General features: G+C 34.6%; 2 protein-coding genes across 2 annotated transcripts in view; one reads left to right on the forward strand and one right to left on the reverse strand.

Annotated features, from left to right (window-relative positions):
• Positions 1–25784, reverse strand: part of LOC141389530 (uncharacterized) — a 1388168-nt gene that overhangs the window by 492930 nt on the left and 869454 nt on the right. The gene's annotated exons all lie outside the window — the stretch shown is intronic.
• Osi8 (Osiris 8) lies at positions 14721–15633 on the forward strand. The gene is made up of 2 exons (XM_073964172.1): positions 14721–15215; positions 15274–15633. Exons 1-2 carry the CDS (start codon positions 14721–14723, stop codon positions 15631–15633), a joined length of 855 nt encoding a protein of 284 aa, XP_073820273.1.

Below are 25784 nucleotides of genomic sequence, written 5' to 3' on the forward strand. Positions count from 1 at the left end.
ATCGGTTTTATAATTCATTCGGTTTTCTGTAGGGACATTTACAATATGTAGCATTTCCAAAAAGTATCTTCTTTTGTAATTGTTTTCTTGTGCTGAAATAGCAAAATTTTTGAAGTTTGGTGTGTGTCCTTCTTTCGAACAATGAGCTGCGAGGGCAGTTTTTTGCTCCAATGGCTTATTTTTGGCTTTTTGGTCCGATTTGTGGGCGCTGAGTCTGGTCTTAAGTTTTGATTTTGTTGTGCCAACATATGTCTTCATTGGATTTAACAATAAATACATATTACAATTTTAATTTCAGATTACATCTAATAGATTAATTGCTAACACATTCGAATGGTTACTTAATCTGTTAAGATACGTAGTACTAATTTTTTTAATTTCATCTGTAATTTTATTTATGTTTAAATCTCTATGAATCGCGTTATTATTTAGAAACCAAGGAGCACACGTAATCAATCTAATCGTCTTTGATTGATATCGTTGAAGTATCTCAATATTAGAATTGATGGCTATTCCCCATAGTTGTACTCCATATGTCCAAATAGGATTAGGAATTGTCTTATACAGTAGTAATTTGTTATTCAGGGTCAGTTTTGATTTTGGACCAAGAAGCCAGAACATTCTTTTAGTCTTCAGATCTAGTTGCTGTCTCTTATATGTTATATGATTTTTCCAGTTAAGTTTTCTATCAAGGTGCAGACCGAGATATTTAACACAATCTGCAGAAGGAATTGTAAGTCCATTCAATTTTGGAGAAGGACAGTTTCCTTTCCTTAAGGAAAATGTAACATGCACAGATTTTTCAGTATTGACTCCAATATTCCAGTTATTAAACCATTTCTCGATATCATTCAGATGTGTCTGGAGTAGGTCAGTAGCTGAAAAAGGATCATCGTTTATAGCAAGAACGGCGGTATCATCTGCATAAGTAGCAATCATAGTCTCATTTCTTACGGGCATATCTGCTGTATAAAGCGTATATAAAACAGGACCTAAAACACTACCTTGTGGCACACCAGCTTTAATGACGCCAAAATTAGATTCTTCATCATTGATGTGTACATAAAATGTTCTTCCATTCAGATATGAAATTAATAATAAATAAAAAGGAGCAGGTAATAACATTTTTAGTTTATATAACAAGTCTTGATGCCAAACCCTATCAAACGCCTGTTTGACATCCAGAAAGGCTGCAGAACAGAACTACTTACATTCCAAACAATCTCTTATAACCTTCACCAGTCTATGACACTGCTCAGGTGTTCCGTGATTTTCTCTGAATCCAAACTGATGATCTGGCACAACATTTATATTATTTAAAATCGGAAAAAGTCGCTTTCGAAACAATTTTTCGAACAGTTTAGAAAATATGGACAATAAACTTATAGGCCTATACGATGATAACAGGTTTTCCAGGTTTTGGTATCATAATTATTTTAGCACATTTCCATTGCACTGGAAAATGGGACAGCCTCATAATAGAATTATAAATTGTTGTTAGGAACACCAAACCCTTCTTTGGAAGCAATCTTATGACTTTGTGATCAACTAAGTCTGACCCTGGTGTTTCTTTCTTTAGATTTTTAATTTCCTTACAAACTTCACTAAATGTAAAATGTTTAATAGGGCGGCTCATTTGGCATGGAACATCCAAAAAATCGGAAATTAATTTATTTTGTTGGGGACTACATAAATCAAAAGGTGTAAAGGAATTCTCCAAGTGGTCTTTAAATGCCTCAGCTTTGTCCTTTTTTGATCTACACCAATTTCCATTTGAATGTTTTATAGGCACATTTCTCTTTTGAGGTCTCTTAAGATATTTTATTGCTCTCCCTAAACTGTGCTCGTTACTTTCATCTGGGCTTAAATTACTTAAGAAGCTTCCCATTGATTGGTTTTAAGCCGATTTGAAGCTCTGTTTAAATTTGTTTTGTCCATTGGGTGTCTCGAATTTTGCCAAATTCTGCGCAATCGTCTCTTTTCTCTTATCATTGATCGTATTTCAGCCGTAACATAAAAGTTTGAGTAATTTAGATCAATTTTATCGGGAGTATATAGATTTGTAGCATTGTGTATGACTTGTGTTAAATGTTCTACAGCATTTTCCAATTCCTTTCCGGATTTAATCGGGATATTTAAATTTAGGTGTTGTTCAATGTGATGTTGTACCATAGGTATGTTGGTTTTTGATGTAATTAATGTTTTATGTTTATGAACATTTCTTGTACTAAAGTTAAGAATAATTGGACTGTGATCTGAGTCTAAGTCATAACATGCGTTTATACTTAGCATTGAATGGCATATTCCTGAGTAGATGAAAAAATCTATTTAATTTTAATTAGATCGGGAATTTTATTTGGGTCTGCAGGCCAATATGTAGGACTACCAGTTGACAAAACTTCGTAATGGTTTAAAGCGATGCATTTATACAGTTCTCTTCCTTTGGGGTTTGATAGCCGAGATCCCCACCATGTATGTTTGGCATTGAAATCGCCACCGACGATAATTGGACAATAACAAACAAAAACGTGTTTGCTTCAACACATTTTACCGTACTTTTTTACATTAATGTGGTCACAGCTTCCGCACAAATAATTATTTTAAAAAATCCTCGGTGAATCGTGCTAAAACAGTTCATTTTACCGATATACGTTCAGAGTTTGTGCTGATGTACAACATTTCGCGTGTTACACAATACCCCAAACATGCACTTCAACATAAGTTAAATTTCTGCAAATATGCCCATATATCCCCGTTAACATAAATGCTGAGGGTATAATTACACAGCTTTTCGGTTTTGTGGATGTTAGAAAGTTGTTGTGAAAAAGCAGTAGTAGGTAAAAAATAAAAATGTATTTTTGTGTGTTTTTATTATTTGTATTTCTGTGAGGTACTTGTGCAAAATGTTAACAAAAGCATAGAATTTTCAGCCATTTTTAATCCGAAATTAATGATAAAGACAAATTAGCAATAATATCGATAGCTATCGATACTTTGAAATAAAGTACCGAAAATATCTAATGTTGGGAATATAGTCAGTTTGCCAGATCTATGATATAGCCACTAGCACCGACCGATTTCAGGTATTGGCCCATATCTGCTGTAATTAATAGTTAGGATTACCAGCGATCAGAAAACTTCACCACCAAAAATTGATGCATCTATTATAATGTCAATAAATAATAAATTTTATGTTAAGCTGAATACATTCAAAACACCCCCACCACAAAGTTTTTTATAAAATAAACAACAAAAAATGATGTTTAAGATCCTGCCTTTGGCAGTTTCATTTTAATTAAACTTCCACTTTAAAGGAAATTCAGTTTTCTCCTAAAAATGTAGAAAATGTACGTATTTCATTTTTTCTTTTTGCAACTCTCAAAGTTGTAACACTCCAATTCGTTTTTGTGTGAACATGACATCGTAAAAACTTTTTCCGAATCTGGCATTTTTTGTGTTTCTTATTTTTCTCTCATCTTACGAACAAACTAGAACAAACTTTTCATTATTTATTGATGGCCTTCGTCAGAATTACTTCTTGATTTTTGTTACTTTTTTCGAGAGAAAGATTTTCATTTTATGATCTGATTAAAAACAATAATGAACAGAAGATTCAGTAAACACGCAAAGCGTAAATGAACGTTTAGAGTTTGTGGAAGTTGTCTATGAGTTTTCTTTATAGCCGGCCGGGCTGGCTGACAGGCAGGCAGGCGGGTTACATTGGCACCAGACATGAAAATGCAACAGCTTGGAACAAATAAAGAAAAAGTGCATAATTATTGAACACATCTTCGTGAGCAGCACATCTTTACATTGTTTTTAGCAACTTAAAACAGGGGTAGGTGCAATGTGGCTTGTTAATGTAGAAATTAAAATACATACATACATTTATTTGTTCAGTTTAATTTTCTGCCTAGCTTTTAACTCAGCCAATTTGTGGGTATGTAGGTTTATGTGTGCATATGTATGGAAAATAAATATTTTATGAAAAATAATGTGAATTACACTGGGAGAATACTTGTGGTACATTTCGCTTACATGTGCATCACCAACTCCTCGTAATGTTGTTAACAAACTATTTTTTTTTATTTTTGCCTTATAAAGTCGAAGGTCTTTTATAGTGATATATATTTATTAAACTAAGAGATACATAGATAATTAGAAGTCTACCGAAGTCCCATCATCAGGCATATTAGGATGTTGCTTTTATGGCAGACGAAAGCTAAGCTTGGTAGCTAATATATACGCAATTCATTAGATAAGTGCATATGCGAAATTATGTTAGTTAATTGAAAATCCCAACTTTTCCTATAGTCCAACTTAGTAATCCCATTTTTGAATGTTCACAATTGTTGGCCGACGCTGCACAGTGGTCCCACTTGTATGGGAAGGAGCGACAAAAATATTATACTCGTCGGATTGATCTGATTTTTTCAGTATATGCTAAAAATAAGTAAAAAATACTTTAGCCAAAAAACCATCAATATGGGTCTAGTTTTTCCTATAGCTCCCATGTAGCGGTACCACCCGATTTCAGATACTTTGGTATTTGGGGTTCCCAATGGTCAAAAAACTTCTGCGCAAAAATTTGTGGTCTTAGGTCCAGGTTTCGGTATAGCTCTCATATTACGGTACCTACCGATTTCAGGTATTTTGAAGATTTTATCAACATTTTCGGCCCGAATTGGTTATAATTTTTTATTTGGAGTTCTCAATGATCAAAAACCTTCTGCGCCAAAAATTGTAGTCTTAGATCCAGGTTTCGGTATAGCCCTCATATTACGGTACCTCCCTATTTCTGTTATTTTGAGGTTTTATCTACATGTTCGGTTCGAATTGGTTGTAATTTGCTACTTGGAGTTCTTAGTGGTCAAAAAACGTCTCCGACCGGTATCGTGGACTGGAAAGAAAACAAATTATTCCATTTGAGGTCAGAATATTTCATGGTAGAGGATATAATAAAGTTCGGTTCGACCGAACTTTACATTTTTATTTTTTTCATATTATATGTAGCATCATACATATATCAAAAATATATAATGTAAAAAAATACACTCATAAATAGATCTCAAAACAAAAATGTCTAAATCTTTAAAGAAAAAAACCAAAACAAACAATTAAAACACAAAACAAGGAAGAAACTGAGAATACAGTAATACGGCATATTCACTGAAACGACCTGACGCATCGTCAGTATTTTTAATGCCACACGGAAATGCAAATATATGCAGCTGGAACTAATTTTTTTGTAAACATGACACTATTTCGAACATTCTTCAAAAAATTTGGTGAGTGGCGAAGGATGGCGAAGTTAGTAAAATTCAACTTTAATTTTTTGGACTTGGAAAAACAAATCCACAAAAAGAATTATAAAAAAATGTGATTTCTAGCACATTTTGTGGGAATAATGTGTAAAAATTTTTATGTAAAAGTAATTAGAAAACCTTGTACTAAAACTTACATTCCGAAAAAAATTATTTTATCCTTTCAGTTTTGAGTTACTTGCCTTTTAAGAAGTCACAACCTTACGGATGTTTTTAAAGTTCTTAAGAGATCATACGTAAATGTCAACTTCTTCTGTTTTGTTTCGTTAAATAACATTATAAATTACAAAAACAGTGCTGGAATATTAAAATATGATATGTTTAGAGACAATTTGCTGAATTGTCGCAGAGATTTGCTGATATCGATTTTTCGATTTTTGTCGCAGGTTGGGACCAGTGTGCGCTGAGCGGGAAACACACAACTTTTCGTTTTTTAGTCGAACACACACGTTCTGTGCCACCGTACTCATTACTTAGTAAGGAGTAAAGTAAGTTGTTTTATCTTTTTTAAGAAATAACTCATTACTTTTCAGCCTGTTGGTAATTCAGAAAGAAGTGGTTGACGTTACTTGGCAATGGGTTATTCGGCTCATGTGGTTCCCAAAATGTTGCTGGGAATAGTTATGCATATGTGAGCACATAATTTGGTTTTTAAAGCGCACAACGAATCAGCATTCACAAAGCGTAATTTTATTCCAAGTACGAGACTTTAGAAGAGCTTTGCAGATAGTTGGATAGAAAGTGGGTTGTAGTGTGTCATAAGCTTGGCGTTTTTTAAATTCGTAGAAAAAGTGAGAGTACTAAAATGTACTAAAATTTTACCACTTGAGGGACTGATTTATAACAAACGCCCATGCTAAACGGCTAAAGCTAGAATCTTGAAATTTTGATGAGAGCCACTCTTAGTCTGCAGTTGTCAGATAAGTCGGCGTTTTTCTATACCAGAGCCGTACGAAAAGTACTAAATATGGTACCAGTTGTATTGGGCCAACCGATAGAGTGTACGATACTAACGGAGTGTAGGATAGATGTCCCAAAGAGTTTTTAGAATATTGAATTATAAGACTACGAAAAGTACTAAAATATTCTTCACGTACAACATGATACCGGAATTATGCAAAAAGCTTGAAATTGGAACTGTGCGGTACCACCCGATTTCAGGTATTTTGAGGATTTCATCTTCATTTTTAGACCTAATTGACTGTATCTTGGCAATGAACCTCCCCAATGGTACAGAAACTTCCTCACTAAAAATGTTGGACATAGGCCAAGGTCTTGCAAGCGGTACCACCCGATTTTATTTTCATTTTCAGCCCAAGTAGCTAAAACTTGCTATTTGCAGTTTCCAATGCTACAGAAGCTTCCCCACAAAAATTGTGGACATAAGTCCAGGTTTTTGTATAGCCCCCATTTCAGACACATTAAAGTTTTTATGTACATTTTCGGCCTAAATTGGCTATAATTTTGTTATGAAGTTTTCAGTGGTCAACAAATTTAATTACTGAAAAGTTAAAAATAAAAAAATAATTCAAAAAATTCAGTTTTATTAAGTTTTATTTATAAATGCACTTAAAACTGGAAAATAATTTTTCATGATGGAATCTCTCAAATAAAACGCTTGCCGTTTAATATTGTCACAATTTTTAATTCAAATAAAGGGTTTTTTTAAGCCCGATAGAACTTGAAATTGTAAAAAATAACACAAAAAATTAAAATGTAATCAAAATTTTTTTTATTCGAAAGATCAATACGTGACATTAACATTTGAGAATGATTTCGGGCATATGGGCAGCGCGGCTGTTCTTGACGAAGTGCATTCTGGACGTCCAATTTTTGGCCACTTTTTCGAGCACTGCTGGCCGTATGTCACGAATAACACGAACAATGCTGGCCTCCAAGGCATCAATTGTTGCTGGTTTATCAGCATAAACCAGTGACTTCACGTAGCCCCACAGGAAATAATCGAGAGGTGTCAAATCGCACGACCTTGGAGGCCAACTGACAGGTCCACTTCTCGAAATCAACTTATCGCCAAATTTTGATTTCAATAAGTCGATGGTTGCGTTCGCCGTATAGCACGTAGCGCCATCCTGTTGAAACCTGGATCAATGTCATCCATATTTTCAAACAAAAAATCATTGATCATGGTGCGGTAACGATCTCCATTGACCGTAACGCGAGCTCCGGCCTCATTTTTGAAGAAATAAGGTCCGCTGATGCCACCAGCGTGAAAACCGCACCATACGGTGCATTTTTCTGGATGTAATGGAGTCTGTAGGGTCTCTTGTGGATTGGTCTCACTCCATATGCGACAATTTTGCTTATTAACAAACCCGTTAAGCCAAAAATGCGCCTCATCGCTGAACACAATTTTGCGATAAAACAACGGGTCATTTGCCAACTAAGTTGCGCGAATCGACGACTGATTTTCAAAGTAAATTTGGATAATTTCGTAGCGTTGTTCAAGCGTGAGTCTATTCATGATGATTTGTCAGAGTATACTGAAACAAATAAAAGAAAAAGTTTCATCAAAATTTAATTTTTTGTTCCTTTTTACAATTTAAAGTTCTATCTAGCTTAAAAAACACCCTTTACAAGCGTTTTATTTGAGAGATTTTATCATGAAAAATTATTTTCTAGATTTAAGTGCATTTATAAATAAAATATTTTTTATTATAGTACTTACTTATAGGTATGAATAGTGGTCAGAAAACTTCTCCATTCAAACATTTTTGACAAATGTCCATATTTTGGTATGGCCCACATGGTAATGATTTCAGTAGTTTGGAAGATTTTATCTACATTATATGTCTGAATTTGCTGCAATTTGGTATTTAAGGTTGAAAGTAGTCGAAAAATATCTCCACCAAATATTTTAGGCAAAATAAGCGCCTGATTCAAGTACTTGCAAGTTAGTATCTACATTGGCTGTTTTTTCAATTGACATAATTTGGCATTTGGGATTCCCAATAGTCAACAAACTTCTCTATTAAAAATTTTGGGCATAAGTCCAGTTTTGGTAGACTTTTCATATATCTAAATTTGGTTTATTTAGCATTAAGAATTCGAACTGATGAAAAAACGTCTCCACCAAAAAGAATCAATGTAATTTGTCACCAAAAATTGCGGACATAGGCCAACGTATTGGTGTGGCCAACGATTTCAAGTTTTTATACCCTCAGCATTTATGCTAACGAGGCTATATGCACTTTCATACAGGCAAAATGTGCCTCATCTAAATAATGGTTTTAGACCCCAAGTATGTTTGGACGAAATTCGTTTCAGACAATTTGGAGTTGATTTAGCCATGTCCGTCCGTCTGTCGGGCTGGAGCGTACGATAACTCTCGAACGGATCAATCGATTCGGTCCAAAATTTGGTTTTCGTACTATTTTGTCCAAACTTAGTTTAAGTTCGAAGATGGATTATATGGGTCCACTCCTTCCGGCACCTCCCACAAAAAAGTTCAAAAATGTTCGGAAAAGTTGTGCGCATGGCAACTCTTGAAGGGTGTGACTGATTTGGTACATACTTTGCACTTTGGAAAATTTCTACCAGACTTATACAAGGTTTCAATATGGACTTAATCGGACCTTCAAATACCTTCCCCGGAGGGGAAGAAGCCTATTGATTTTGGTGATGGTCGGATTATATTTAGGGGTCGGATAATATTTTATTTCAAAGCATATATCTCCACTTCTATATGAGGTATATCAAAAGCAAAATGAAAGTAGAAAATATCACCTTTGCAAAGATGTAACGTAGGCGGTCGTAGGTGGTTAAACAACGAAGATATCGCAATAGCCGCTAATAGAACACAACTTCTCATTTTTGCGATTTTATAAATAATGACAAATATCACAGCTTTGGTTGGAGACCTTCCAAAACCAAATTCTGACTATGAAAGTAGAAAATACCATCTTTACATCTTTACATCTTACATGATGTAAAGCAGGTTGGCGAAGGTGGCCAAATAACGGAGATATCGCAATAGTCGGTCCAATTTTGATTGGATCGTCACGAAATTTTGGGTGTTAATGGGGTTCCCACAGAGGAAAAAAACCTATTGATTTTGGTAATGGTCGGATATTACTCAGGGGTCGGAATGTGAAAAAAAACTTATTTTGAGAAAAGGCCAATGTTTTATTTCAAAGCGCATATCTCTCTTCTGTAAGAGGTATATCGAAAGTAAAACCTGGCAAGGAAAATAGAAAATATCACATTTAAAACTATGTGAAGTAGGTTGTCATATGTTGTCAAACAACAGAACTTTCCGTGCATTAAATTGACAGCAATTGTGGTAATAAAAGCAGCCAGATACTAGAGATACACAGTACCGGCCAAAACCCCCACATTTTTTAAATGATAATTTTTAAAATTAATATATTTATTTTTTATTTTTCTAATTTTTATTTAAATCTTTGTTAATAAAAAAAATACAAACATAAGGATTTTTGAATTTAATAAAAAACTTAAAATTCAAAAAACATGTTAAGTCGCAAATACATATAAGTAGACAAGACTAAAGCACCAATTTAAGGAACAAAAAAATAGTGAAGTCAATTTTTCGTTGCCTATTCTTTATTCTGGATGACACACGCACGTATAGTATGCATAGTGGATATTAAATTATTAATTATTTCAGGCGATATTGCTATCCCAGACTATTTTCCGACTTCAAATCGGTCCACCCGTTCTCAACTGATGCCATTACAAACGAACGATATTTGATTTTTATTTATATAGATATAGCATTTTTGAAGAAATAGGGTAGAGGGAAGTACCCCGCCCCTTCCGAAGTTCAACTAAATTTGTAGCCTTTTTAACCGGGGGACCATCCCTGTATATTCCCTGGCAATTTCAGGAAAATCGGTTCAGTAGTTCTTGTAGAAATATAAAAATTGAAAAAGTGGGCGTGGTCAAATTTTCATTGCATAAAAAGTCGGGCTATTGCGCACATTTTATAGAAACAATTATCGAAATCGGTCTCAACTGATGCCATTACCAACGAACGAGATTTGATTTTTATTATACCCTCCACCATAGGATGGGGGTATATTAAGTTTGTCACTACGTTTGTAACTACTCGAAATAATCATTGTAGACCCCACAAAGTATATATATTCTTGATCAGCGTGCAATTCTACATCGATATAGCCATGTCCGTCCGTCTGTCCGTCTGTCCGTCTGTCCGTCTGTGGAAATCACTCTAGCGTCCGAACGGATTGACGTAGGTTGATGAAATTTTGGGAAAATATGTTATATTTACGTAGGACTTTTGGTATTGAAAGCGGGCTATGTAGGTCCACGCTTTCGTATAGCCCCCATACAAAATGACGCGTGACGCGTCGTCGTTTTAAGGAATTTTTAAGATATTTGGCCTATTCTACCACCGAATTGGTTGTTATTTGGTACTTTGTGTCTCCAGAGGCCAAAAAATATTCCTACCAAAGTTGGGTTATATAGGTCCACGTTTTGGTATAGCCCCCATATAAGGCCCCATATAAAGTACGCGTCATTTTAATATATTTTGAATGTATTAGACCCATTTGACCACAGAATTGGTTGTAATTTGGTATTTTGTATCTTTAGAGGCCAGAAAACATTCCTACCAAAGTTGGGTTATATAGGTCCACGTTTTGGTATAGTCCCCACATAAGACCCCTTATAAAGTACGCGTCATTTTAATATATTTTGAATGTATTAGACCCATTTGACCAAAGAATCGGTTGTAACTTTGTATTTTGTGTTTCCAGAGGCTAAGAAACATTTCTACCATAAAATGTTTATATAGGTCCACGTGTTGATATAGCCCCCCATAATACAATATCTCCCGATTTTCGATATTTTGAACGTTTTAGCCTCATTATCACACCGATATGGCTGAATTTTGGTGTTTAGTCTTTTTTAGGCGTATAAAACTTTCCCCCAGAAATTTGTAGGTATAGGTCCACGCCATCATATAGCCCCCATAGAACGGTACCTTCCGAATTTCCGTATTTTGAAGGTTGTGGCCACATTAATCCACCGAAATGGCTGAAATTTGTGGTGGAGGGTATAAAAAGTTCGGCCCGACCGAACTTAACGCTTTTCTTACTTGTTATACCCTACACCACTATGTGGAAAGGGTATTATAAGTTTGTTTTGGGAAAAATTCATGTAACACCGCGAAATATACGTCGGAGACCCCCAATGTGGTATACCAATCTTTATATCTCGGCGAGATAAAGCGATGTTGAGATGTGTGTCCGTCCGTCCGTCCGTCCGTCCGTGTGTCCGTCTGTCCATTATAAAGTGTAATCAAACTCCAGGCCGCAATTATGGACCGATCGTCACGAAATTTTGTATGGAGGTCGGTTTCACATCAGAATAGATCGCTATTTTGATTGGTGATGATCGTGAAATATCTAGCGGGTGAAATGGACCAAAAACATAATTTTTATCAGATTTTGTAGCTGCTCTGTAGGTCGCAATAATAGTCCGATCGCCTATAAATAAGTAAATAAGTAACGTGTATATGACAAAGAAGAAGCTTGCAATTTAAGATGGCGATCAGATAATATTTAGAGGGTTAAATGGACCACAACTTTTGTGTGAAAATTGTGAAAATTTTTAATAAACAGCTTATATCTTTGTTCCTGAAAGACACCTTCCCCCCTCGTGAGTTATATTTGGAAGACGATCTCTTGACCTTCTAATTGATGTCAATTATGTTGATGTACGCGATCAGATTACAGAGTTACAGCCTAATATATACAGTTTCTTGTTTGTAATGTAATCATAAACCGGCTAGAGGTCGCAAATATAGCTTAATAGTCACGAAATTTTGCACGAGGTAAGAGTTTAGGTTGAAGAAAATGCCTATAATTTTGCTGATTATCTGATATTATTTAACGGTTGACATAGACCATTACTTTTGTATGAAAAATATACAAATTTTATTTTGGTCCATATTTTCATTCCTGGAGGGCATATACCGGCAAGGGAGCCAACATATGGAAAAATAACTACTGATCTTCCCCCTGATGCAAGTTGCAATAATGTGTCTGCTAGATAACGCACCTTCTGCCAGATATATAATGTGTTTTGTGTAGAGAACCACAATTTCCTCCCATGCTACAAATTGTCTCTATCATGACAGAGAAATTTTCAGTTCAGTTGTCAAATTGGATTTTTATACAAATAAACAAACATGGGGTCGTTTCGCCACCTATGTTATACCTCAGGATTTAGGGTAAAGGGGATACAAACAAAATACGACCAAAGATGTGTCTCATCGAAATACAGGTTTAGACCCAAGGTATATTTGGGCGAAATTCGTTTCAGAAAATTTATAGTCTATTTAGCCCTGTCCGTTCATCTGTCTCTCTTAATGTCTAGCTGGCTGGTGCGCACGATAACTCTCGAACGGATCTACCGATTAGAACCAAATTTTATACTTCGTAATATTTTGCCCAAGCTTTGTTTAAGTTCGAATATAGGCTATGTTGGTCCACACATCCCCAAAAAAGTTCAAAATTGTTTTCGAAAATTTGTGTGAACGATAACTGGCGAAGTGAGCAATCGATTTGCTTATAACTTTCCATATATTATTATTCCTTCCAGATATAGATCGGATAAGACTATATCGCTCCTTAGGGTACCTCCTACACAAAATTCGGAAATGGGAAATTTAAGAGTCCCTTTGAATCGTTATGAATTTTTTCAGCAGATTGTACTTGCGCCGCAAATCCGCAAGTTAACTCTCAAGGGGATTTTCTGATTGGTCGAAACTTTACACATCGTATTATTTCATCCAATCATGTGTCAGGTCGGTGCAGTTTGAAGACCCGTATCGGATATATTTGATTATTATTTTCTTTTTGAAAAAGTTTCTTTTTACGTTCCGTATTCTGGTCCCTTTCCCGGGGTAAGTCATACATCCTGAGATAATAGTTCAGAAGTTCCCAAAATCCCTGCCTGCTCCAACTAAAATTACAAATCTAAAAAAATAATTCTCAATTATTTCCAAAACTTAGAATTTAACTTACTAAAATTGATTTGAAAAAAAAATTGATTGATTTATAAATTTGTTTGCAAAGCAAAATTTTTGAATTTCTATTCATTATTAGTTATTTCTACCGGTATAAAATATATTTTAGATATCACAATATATGCCCACAATGAACTATTTTCGAAGCATATGTGAAATATAAGTGCACAATTTTGGACGATAGATCTTCAATTAACTCCCAATTTTCCCAATAATCAAATATACCAAATTGCGTGGTATATATGTATTTATTTTAGGTGTATTCCAAAGAGGAACCTGATACTCAAACAATTTGAAGATGTAGCAGGAGGGGGTAATCAATGTAAATTTTCCAATTTTCGAATATTTTTTAGAAATGTATAATTTATATATCTTTCCACAAACATCCCAGTAAAGACAAGGGAGGCTTCTCTTATACCAATGGATTCATATTAAGTTATTGATAGTGTCCTAAGTTGCCACTTGTAGAGACGTTTTTCATGGCTGAAATACTCAGCAAATATCGCCAACATTACTAAGGGGTATTTTGCCACCATTGACAATTTGATGGGAATCGTACCCGGACATTCAGCGTGCAAGGCGGTTGCACATAGCTAATTCCGACAGGTTGTGGTGTAGGGTATCACATGGTCGGCCCCGTCCGACTATAGCCTTTGCTTACTTGTTTATATACATGTTCTCGTTATTTTTATCTAGTTTCCAGAATTGTGCGTAATGTTTTGGTATTACCGTTGATCCGAATTATCGCATTAAATTTCTTTGAGTGTAAATGATTTAGAGTAAAACAAATGTTTATTGTATTGCTTTATACAAACATACTCGTACACGTTATGTGCTTCTATCAAAAAGAAAATTTGTTAATTTATATGATAAATTGTTATTTTTGCACTTTATTTTTAGTTTTTCTCCCACTGAAGAAGATGGAAAACCAAACAGCATACAACTGTTCAACATCGTCATAATGATGGTAATCAATTCGAAACTACACCAACACCACACAACAATTTTAAGTCTTTTTTGCTTTAAATCAACAAATTATCATGAAATTGAAAAGAAAAACTTAATGGTTTCTTAAAGGCAGTATAAAAAACATGAGCTACTAAAATATCAGATCAGTTCATAAGAATACGTCACGTTATAACAAAGAAAAGCCAAGACAATACCAACAATTAATTAATTAATCGTCTTAAAAACGGATTATTTACGTGTTAAAAAAGGATATAAGATACAAAGGAAACCGGCTTGGATCATACAAAATTCATTTGCCTTAAATGATTCCATTAAGGATCATTTAAATTACCATTTGAAAATATAATTATAAACTACCACGAACTAAACTTAATAGTAAACCACAGTGCAACAACATGCTTAAATACATTTGGCATGTGGCTGTCGTAACAATAATTTTCTGTTGGCTTCAAACATCCGTTGTGGCACGCAGTGCTTCAAGTTCATCGTCTCACACAACACACAATGCAAACAGCATTGCTGACGACCCAGAAGGTCAATCGCAAACAACAACACAAACGGGCGGTACAACAAATACAGCAAATGTCTGGAAGGATCTTTCAATGGTTTATCGGCTGTATCAGCAATGTGCGGCTGAAAATCTATCCGTCTGCCTCAAAGTTAAGCTGCTAACGGGTTTGGAGAAAGTTCAACGTTCGGCGAAAAAATTAAAAATAATGGAAGGTATACAATTTGTAAAAGCCGATGATTCGGAAGAGCCTAGTAAGCCATTACTGACAGAGGCTGAACTGGAGGCAAATTTGCCCAGGGCCTTGGATGCCAAGGAGCAGGTTTTAACAAATATGATTGTTAAAAATATAGCTGGTTTTCTACAGCGCCATACATTACAGGTAACACGAATTATTAAACGGATCTTTAAAATATTCTATACAAAATTGTTTCCTACAGATAAGATTCCCCGATGTACGTTCTGATGACTCAATATTGGGCAACACAGTGGAAAGTCGTAAGAAAAAGGACAAGAAAGGTGGCGGCGCTTATATTATGATTCCATTGCTATTGGGTGGCACCTTTGTTCCCATTGCTTACGGTGCCTTGGCAATGCTTGCTGGTAAAGCTTTAATTGTTTCCAAATTAGCTTTAGTCTTGGCTTCAATAATTGGTATTAAGAAACTGCTTAGCGGTGGTGGCAAGGAATCTTCACACGAAGTTGTAGTATCCTCCGGTGGACATTCCGGTTGGGGTCGTGACTTCGATTTAGCCTATAGTGCTTGGAAACCATACAAGGATTCGAAAAAGACAGTCTAAAACAAATAAGCCTTGTTTGGATTAAAAAAAACTCCTTTTGCGAAGGAACAATCAGTCATTTACGTTAATTCCATGGACAGACATTTAGGGAACAATCTTTAATTGCAAAAAAAAAAATAAATTCTATAAAAAATTAACAAAAAAAAAATGTTGAATGGAATAACTTACTTGCTTAGTCGTAAAAATAGTGTGTGTTTAGTTGTTAAGTTAAATTAATTTAATGTTTTATTTATTTATTTAATTTTAAGGACAATCAATAAACCAAAAAGATGTTTTAAAACCCCTGAATGAAATTCAAACATTTTGCTGTAAATTTGATTTAACATTTAAAAAACCGGGGTGTTCCTGTTTTTAGGCCCCAATGAAGTACTGCATTGTAGATTAACATAGAGTTTGTTTTTAAATATCGCACAGGGGAAGTACGCCGCCACCTCTGGAATTCAATAAAATATGTAGCAAGTGGGGCCATCCCTGTATATTTCCTGACAATTTTAGAAAAAGATTGCAGAAAAGCTTTAAATTGAAAATTTAAATAGAAATTAAAATTGAAAAAAAAAGTGGCGCGGTAAAATATTCTTCCCATAAAAACATAAGTAAGGTTATGACGGCATTTGATTTTATTCATAAAGATATGGCGTTTTTTTAATATGGCATAGGGAAGAACCCCGCCCCTTTGAAATTCAAGAAAATATACATCATATTTCCACCTGTACATTTTGGGAATATTTCAGGAAAATCGGTTCAGTAGTTTTGTAGATGTAAAATATTTTAAAAAGTGGGCGTGGTCAAGTCTTTGGGTCCTAACAAAGTAGGCAAGGTAGGAGACACAACCACAATTGTCTCGCAAATTAATTTCCAAAGCGATACATTCGTAATTATTTTAAATATAGCATTTTTTTAAAAAAATAGGATGTAGGGGAAGTACCCAGTCCCTTCCGAAACTACATTTATAGCCTATTTTCACCAGGGGCCATGCCTGTACATTCCTTGACTATTTCAGAAAAATCGGTTCAGTAGTTTTTGTAGAAAAGATTCAAATTTAAAAAGTGGGCGTGGTCAAATTTTCTTTGCATAAAAACCTAAGTCGGGTTAGGGCGAACATTTTACAAAAACAATTATCCAAATAGGTTCAGCCGCTCTCAACTGATGCCATTACCAACGAACGACATTTGATTTTTACAGTGTTTTATTTAACTTGCTTTAGTCCGTTTGGTTCAAATCTGGTAACTCAATTTTGACCCAGTTGCAGTTGACCAATCGGACAAAAACTTTGCACGCTTTTCAGGTTTGGATGACAATACATGAATATGAAATTAAAACAAAGATTAGTCCATTTTACAGTGTTTTAACGGTGTTTTATTTAACTTGCATTTCAACACTGGTAACTCATTTTCCACACAGTTGCAGTTGACTAATCGAACTGAAACTTTGCACACTTTTCAGATTTGGATGACAATACATACAGCGGTACAACCCGATTTCAGGTATTTTAAGGATTTTATCTTCATTTTTGCCCGAATTAGCTGTCATTTGGCATTTGGGATTTCCAATGATACAGACATTTCACCACCAAAAATAGTTAACATAGGTCCAGGTTTTGGTATAGCCCCCTTATAGCGGTACCACCCGATTTCAAGTATTATGAGGATTTTATCTTTATTTTGAGGCCGAATTGGCTGTAACTTGGCACTTGGAGTGCCCAATGGTACAGAAACTTCTACACCAAAAATTGTTGACATAGGTCCAGGTTTTGATATAGCGCCCAGATAGCGGTACCAACCGATTTCAAGTGTCTTACGGATTTTATCTCTATTTTTAGCCAGAATTGGCTGTAATTGACATTACACTTCCCCACAAAAATTATGGACATAAGTCCAGGTTTTGGTATAGCCTTTATATAACGGTACTACATGATTTCAGGCATTTTAAAGTTTTTATCTGAATTTTTGGCCTAAATTGTCTATACTTTTGTTCTCAATTTTCAAAAAATTTATTTACTAAAAAGTTAAAAATAAAATATAATTTAAAAAAATTAATTAAATTATATTTTATTTTTAACTTTTTAGTAAATAAATTTTTTGAAAATGCTTAGCATCAATAAATATATTCTTTCTCATGATGAATCTCTCAAATAAAATGCTTGCATTTAAATTATAAATGGCGACAAAATTAAACGGCAAGCGTTTTATTTGAGAGATTCCATCATGAGAAAGAATGTATTTATTGAGGCTAAGCGACAACTTATTTCCTAGTTTTAAGTGCATTTTTAAATAAAACACTGAAACTTAATTTTTTTAAATTATATTTTTTTCTTATATATAAAAGGCAATGTGTGTATGTTAGTATGTTTGTATGTTCCGTATAGACTCAAAAACTGCTTAACCGATTTTCCTGAAAATTTCAGATAATCTACTGGGAGGATCCTTGGTGAAAATAGGGTACTTTTTTAAATAGCTTATATATTAAAAACTGCTTAACCGATTTTCCTGAAAATTTCAGATAATCTACTGGGAGGATCCGTGGTGAAAATAGGGTATATATTTTGCTGAATTTCGGAGGGGGCGGGGTACCTCCCACATGCCCTACTTTTTTAAGAACTCTATTTTAAGAAAACTGACGAACGTATCGGTTAGAAAATTAATTTGCGAGGCAATGGTTGTTGGTTCTCCGACCCTAGGTACTGGTTTGGGGCCCAAAGACCCGACCACGACCACTTTTTTAAATCTTATATATAAAAGACAAAGTGTTTATGTTAGGATGTTTGTATGTTCCGTATAGACTAAAAAACGCCTAAACCGATCTTCTTGAAAATTTCAGAGAATGTAGAGGGAAAACCCGTGGTGAAAATCGGCTATATATATAGTTTTTTTTTTTATTTTGGGAGTGGCGGGGTACTTTTTAAATACGCTATTTTAGCACGCTGACTTTTTAAATATGTTTTATATACATGAACCGATTTTCCTAAAAATGTCAGAGAATATACAGGGAGAACCCGTGGTGAAAATAAGTAATATATTTTGTTGAATTTCTCCACTATGCTCTATTTTTTAAAAACGCTATTTTAGCAAAACTGACGATCGTATTGTCGAGAAAATTAATTTGCGAGGCCATGACGGTTGTGTCTCCCTCCCTATGTACTCATTTGGGGCCTAAGGACCCGACCGCGCTCACTTTTATAAATATGTTATATATCCAAAACTACCTACCCGATTTCCTTGAAAAGTTCATAGAATGGATAGGAATGACCAGTGGTGAAAAAATGTCAAATATTTGGTTGAATTTCGGAGGGGACGGGGCAACTCCCTCATGCCCTAATTTTTAAAATCCCACTTTTTTAGAAAATTTATTTACGAGGCAACGGTGGTTGAATCTCCGACTCTTATTACCTATTTATAAAGACCCAACCACGCCCACTTTTATAAATATGTTATATATCCAAAACTACCTAACCGATTTTCTTGAAAATTTTTTACCTCCCCCAGCCCGTATTTTTTAAAAACACTATTTTCGAAAAAAAAAAATAAATACGAACGTATCGGTTAGAAAATAAATTTGCGAGGCAACGGTGGTTGAATCTCCTACCCAATATACTTATTTAGGGCCTAAACACCCAAAACTACTGGACCGATGTTCCTGAAAATTTCAGAGAATGTACAGGGATGATCCCTGTTGAAAATAGGCTATATATTTTGTTGCATTTAGAAGGGGGCGGGTCCTATATTTTAAAAACGCTATTTTTGTAAATTTTGCGAACATATTGGTTTGAAAATGAATTTGCAATGGTGGTTGTGTCACCCACCCTAAGTCCTTATTTGGGACCTAAAGGTCCGACCAAAAATTTTAAATATATTACATATCGCCAAAACTTCTGGACCGAATTTCAAGTATTTTTCAGATTATGTACGGCAATGTCCCATGGTGAAAATAAGCTATATATTTTGTTGAATTTCGGCAAAGCGGTGTTTGAAAATTAATTCGATAGACAATGATGGTAGTATCTCCGACCCGAGGCACTTATTTTTGTCTTTAAGACCCGACCACGCCCACTTTTTTTAAATATAATATATCTCTAAAAATTCCAAATCGATTTCCATGTCATTTTCTGATGATGTACAGGGATGGCCAATGGCGGAAATAGGCTATATATTTTGTTGAATTTCAGTGGAGCGGGTCATCCCCTGTGCCCTATTTTTTAAATGCGCTATATAAGTGAAACTTACGAACGTGTCCATATCCCCGACCCTGGGTACATATTTTAGCAATAAGCCCCGACCACTCCCACTTTCTTAAATATGTTACAAATTAATGGAAATACCAGTGGAAATATGCATAACGAAGCTTTGATCTTATTGGAAAGCAAGTGTTTAGATTAGAAGGCAACATATCGATAACTATAGCTCAGGTGTACAACATACATTATACATCAGTTCCTTGGCGGCATGCTGAACTTGCATATCGACACCAACATTTCTGAAGATTTTTTATTTATAGTCACTTGCAGTTCCCGACTAATTAGTGATGCAAGAAAAGTATAATCGACATAAGAAAAGGTAACATAAAACTGTTTGAAGGGCCAGGAACGTGGACCGGGTCGGCTAGGTATTTATAAAGATATCGCATTTTTAAAGAAAAAGGGTATAGGAGAAGTAAGGCAACCTTCCAAAACAGTCCAGCCGTTTTCAACTGATGCCATTACCAACGGACGACATTTGATTTTTATTTATAAAGATTTGTCATTCCGTTTGTAACTCTTCGAATAAATCATTTGCAGACAAACAATGTAAATGATTGAAAGTTAAACAAACAGTCAGGATAGTTTGACATTAGACCATGTGTTGTGTTGTTTAAAGGGCTTGAAAAATCAGTTTGCAAAAAATGGAATTTAACTGCGAACATTTTCGTCCGATGACTTTTCAAAAATGTCGACATGGATTATAACGATGAAATTAAATCTTTGTATGTCGATAAAGGACCATCCTATGGCACTATGAAAAAATTGTTTAATGAATTCGAATGTGGCCGACACTCGCCCAAAAAATGAAGTTCGTGAGGTTCGTCCAAAAACGGCGTTTAATAGATCGTCAGAGGTTATGAATTATGGACCTATGCGTATGAGTCCGAAACAAAACAGCAATCGACCGTATGTGTCTTCTAAGGCGAACCAAATCCACCGAAAGTTGTTCATGAAAGCACTTCATGTTGCGCTTGAACAACACAGGTCCAGGCCCAATTCTTAGTGGTACACGTCAATTTGTTTGCCTGAAGACTGGAGAAATTCGAAAAACGTACAAGAGGAGTAATCATTGTGCACTATGGCAACGCTAGCTCTCGCACATCCATTAAAAACAGCGTCTTTTAGACCGGGCAAAACGATTGTCAGCGATTGACAGCCCTGACTTGTCACCCAATGGCTTGTTTTTATTCCTGCACATGAAGAAAAAAAGAGTGGTCAACGAAATTGCTGTTAATGCATTCAAAAACCATGTTTTGAAGATGTCTCACTCGAAGTGGAAAAAGTGCTTCAACAATTCAGCGCATGCAAAAGTATATTAATCATGCTGGAGAATACTTTATAAAATAATAAAACTATTTTTGATAGTTTACTGCTGTGTTTACCCCATCCTACCCGGCGACATACACTCAAGTTTAGTTATTGGATACCAACAAGTTGGAAAATGTGCTTTCAAAACCTGAGCACAGTATCTGTATCTGTTACCAGATTACCTTGCTCGTCTCTGTACCGAAACCATCAGTTTGATGTTTCTTGATTTTTTCACACTTTCGGTTTTTATTTTTCTCTTTTTTCTGCCGAAAATACGTTTACCCTCTCTTCTTTTCTCTCGATACTTTGCAACAGCGATGATATGTTATCGGAATAAGTAGTGGTTCTGTTCTGATTGCAGCTTACCAATCCACATTGATCGCAAATTCGAATTCTTTGGCCAAAAGTAAATTTTTTGACAGTCTTCTTTTTTGTGTTTTCTTCGTAATATGGAAGTAAACACTCCAAAACAACAATACGATAGATTGTTTATTAGGGTTATGACTTTTTTACAACCACATATCCCTGTATCATAGTGTGATGATTTTCTACATAGGATTACAAAAAATCTTAATTATAAGGTGATTCGGTGAAAAACCTCTCGCAAAAAATGATTTTAAAATTTGAATTGAACATTTCTTTCTCACTTATTTCCTTTAATTCTGAGAATCATAAAAAATGTCGTAAACGCTTTCTTTAAAGATAAAAATAATGTTTTTTTTTTCAAAGTGGTTTGTGCGTGAGCTTTTTTAATTTTTCTCAATACCGGTAAGACTTAGCTAAAGCCGACTTGAGTAAAAGTTGTGGATTTAATAATGTCTACAAGAGTGGTGTTTATGATTTTTAAAAAAGACTTACCATTTTCGAGATATCACGATCTAAAGTCAAATAAAAAATTAGCGGCGTAAGTACATTATGAGGCGAACCGGTTAAAGTAACGACACTATGTGTTAGGTGTTTCCATAAGCTTTCGAACGATATCCACTTTGCAGTAATCGGTTCAGTAGAACCGGGTCTAACCCGCTTTTTAAATTTAGCCTTTCGGGTCGAATAACCGTCGATCCGGATCAGCCACCCATGAAAATTATACATTTCCGTAGTCAGCGCGACAAACCCTACCGTCGAACAAAACTTGAAAAAAATCGGAGAGTTTTCGTTGGGGTCGTTCCCGTTGGGCTTTCGATTACACATGTGGGTTAAATGGGCTGTTTTTGCATAAAATGAATCTAACATTGAATAACTCTACTAAACACGCTCCGATTTTGTTGGAATTTTTTTAAAAGATAGGTATAATTTCGTTCTTCAAGAATATATATATTTTTTGGGGGGACAGACCCGGTTACTTCGCTTATTTTAGCCGGTTCTTCTGAATATGTGCATATTTCCCTTATAAGTGCATAAAAATCACTGCATAAAAATATTTGAATTTTCGAACAGCTATATCTCATGAATGGTTCCTTCAAAAAAAATATACAGATCAAACTTGTAGATAATTTTTCTGTCTACAATATTTACTTTAGTCACTTTTTGATTAGATCAACCTTTTTCAAAAAATCAATTCAATCCGAAAAAAAACCCTTAAAATTTGACCTTTGACCCCGAATAACTTTTTTTTGAACACATGGGATCGATGGGGACTTTTAGGACGGTGCTTCTAATGGCAAACCCTAGCTCTATACCAAAATTCAGCTTTGTGGGAATTTTTGCTATTTCAATGTCTATTTTGACTGGGCTATAATTACAAGCAACTCGTATGTATATCCTATTCAGTAAGTAACAGAAACTAGTGCTACATTCCTGTGCCCGTTTTAAAGTGGTTTTGACCTGTGTGTATATGTTTGCTGGGGTCATTAAATATTGATTATAGCTTTGTGTTACATATGCAGCAGGCATACCCAACTTTCTGGTTACCATATGTTTTCTAAATAAATTTCTATAATTGGTAAAAACTATGGAAACATATGTCGTAAATCTGTAAAGGAATGAATATTTTGTTAGACCAGTGGAAAACGATTCCAATATTTATTTGAAATTGTTAGATTTTTGTATATGGCAAATATCTAAACACGGAAAGAAATAATATATCCTCTACTTGACCTGCATACTTACAAAATATACATTTATTGACAATTTTTGCCGGCTGTTCTTTCATTTAGATTGAAAGCCACGTACCGGTCTGGAACAAATACGCTAACGTGTGAAGCTTTGTATTATGTGTTTATTTTCACAGCGAAATACTTATCAAAGCAATCTAAACCATTTATGATTTTAGAAGAAAAAGCAAATATATTTGTTACATTACATTGTTAAGTTTATATAATCAATGTTTTGTATAGCATAATAGCATCTTAATTCAAACTAACCATTTTTGTTAAACCATACGCAACACAAAAATGTCTTAAGTGCAGACAAAGTAATGCCAACAGTTATTAACACAGTTATTTCGAAAAATACATTTCTCAAATAACAACTAAAAAGATGAGACATTCATTGTAAACTTCGACTTTCAATTTCACTGCGAATTGCAATGATATGAGTCAACGAGATGAGTTTTGTATTTGCATGTACCGACGACACAAAGATCACGATGAACACGTAACAAAATAATTTGCTTCATGACAAACAGGTCCATTAGAAAAAAGTGGTAGCTGTCTTTGATAACATAACAATAAAAATTAACAATATGAAGTAAAAGAAATTTTTACCCAATAACTATTAACTATTAAAAGCAGAGTACGCGTAGCAGTTATGTGTAAACAAATAACATTAAGTGAAATTATTTAAAATGTGTATTGATGCCGATTACATTAATTTAGGAGGAAGTATAACGTCGCACATACGGGAAACATAGGCCAAACGTTGCCCAAAACTCAAAATACACATGTCGCGCTTTTAAAAACAAATTGCTGGTAAACACCAACCTGATCCTTTTCCCCATTCGCTATGACCATCCGCAACTTTCTGCGCTTAACCAATCTAACGCAGCAGTCGATTGAAATCAGTCATAATGAAAGCAAAAAAGTACATATTCGAATACTATAAAATTAGATGAACATTAAAATAAAAATATTTTCGCGAAAATTTATGTTTTTGAGTTTTTTTTTTGTGTTTGTATATTCTCCGTACCAGGTAAACTTATAAAAACTCCAAGTTGTTTTTGAATTTTCACTCCTTAATAGTGGTAGTACGTCTCTTCTTTCATGCATATTTTTTATGATAATGTTTAAGATAACTCAAATTTCAAAATTGAAAAAGTGCATGATGCGAACGTTAGCGGACCATAATTACTTTTATTGGTTTATGCGCTTAAGTCTCCAATATCAGATCCAATCATAATATTTTGCGCATATTTGCGCCATTCTGAAAAAATCTGATCTTTATCAACTAAAACCAGTGAAATATTTAAATATGAATGTATTTAAGAATACATTTACAAAATAGAAATATATTTTGGTGTCAATTATTGCAGTATCTAATTATTTTATTTGTCTCTCCTGCGTATTAGAATTCATAAAAATCGCCAAAGAAAATTGTTGTTGCATATTCACTCTTAGTTAATTGCGGTACATCTCGCCTTTCATAATGTTTTCTCTTTTATTATAAATCAAATTTCAATGGTAAAAAAACTACATGATGCGAACGTTTGCGGACAATAGTTACCTTTATGTTTTATGCGCTAAAATCTCGAATATCAGATTCGAACATAACACGCAAAGCATAGTTGCGCCAATCTGAAATAATCACATTTTCCTCAACTGAAATCATTTAAACCCATAAATTTTTCTGAAGTAAAATTGGAATAATTTATGTAAAACAACTTAAAAAATTGAAAAAGATATTTAAGCAACGTTTGCCAGCACTAAATTTTGGTCTGCATTGTAACCGGGGCTCTTATTTTTCAGACCAAATCAAAACTACTGATATATGTTTGCACCATTCCGAACAAAAACGTTATTTTTTTCTCAAGTAAAATTAAAAAAAAATTTAGTAAAGCAATTTTAAAAAATAAAAAATATATTTTGACAACTTTTGCCAACATTAAATTTTTGGCTGCCTTATATCCGGAGCTCTTATTTATTACACTAAATTAAAACTATTGATATATGTTTGCTCCATCCAGAAAAAATTACGGATTTTTCTCAAGTAAAATTGAAAAAGGTTAGTAAAGCAGTTTTAAACAAGTACAAAAGTATCAGTCGGCTTTGTGTAGGGGGTACCACAAGGATTGGACAGATAGGGCCCAAATTTGAACATAAATTAAGTTTCGACAATATTTAGAGATCCAAAGTTTGGACTAAATCGGTTGCTACGTCTATGAGAAATCCCGCGTACCATTTTAGCGAATATTTTCGACCTTTTTTGGGGGAGGTACCGGAAGGAGTGGACCTATAAGCACCACCTTCGAATTTCATCTAATATTCAAAGAAATATTATAATATCCAAAGTGTGGACGAACACAGTATTCGGTTCGAGCTCTCCAGCCACTACCTATGGTGCCATAGGGATTTTTTTTACAACTTTCGGACTGTTTTCTCAAGAAGTATAGACTTGCCCCTGAAAAAACGTTTACTGCCGTAATTGAGGCACCGAATGCAAGTTGCTTCAATAA

The sequence above is a fragment of the Musca autumnalis genome, unplaced genomic scaffold, assembly GCF_047663935.1.
Source record: "Musca autumnalis isolate F117 unplaced genomic scaffold, ASM4766393v1 scaffold_1, whole genome shotgun sequence".
NCBI classification, from domain to species: domain Eukaryota; kingdom Metazoa; phylum Arthropoda; class Insecta; order Diptera; family Muscidae; genus Musca; species Musca autumnalis.

What these genes read in the sequence shown, in the direction of transcription:
- Osi8 (XM_073964172.1), top strand. Translation starts at nt 14,721, where the DNA reads ATGCTTAAATACATTTGGCATGTGGCTGTCGTAACAATAATTTTCTGT. An exon ending in TACAGCGCCATACATTACAG is followed by an intron (nt 15,216 to 15,273) that starts GTAACACGAATT and finishes TGTTTCCTACAG; the next exon opens with ATAAGATTCCCCGATGTACG.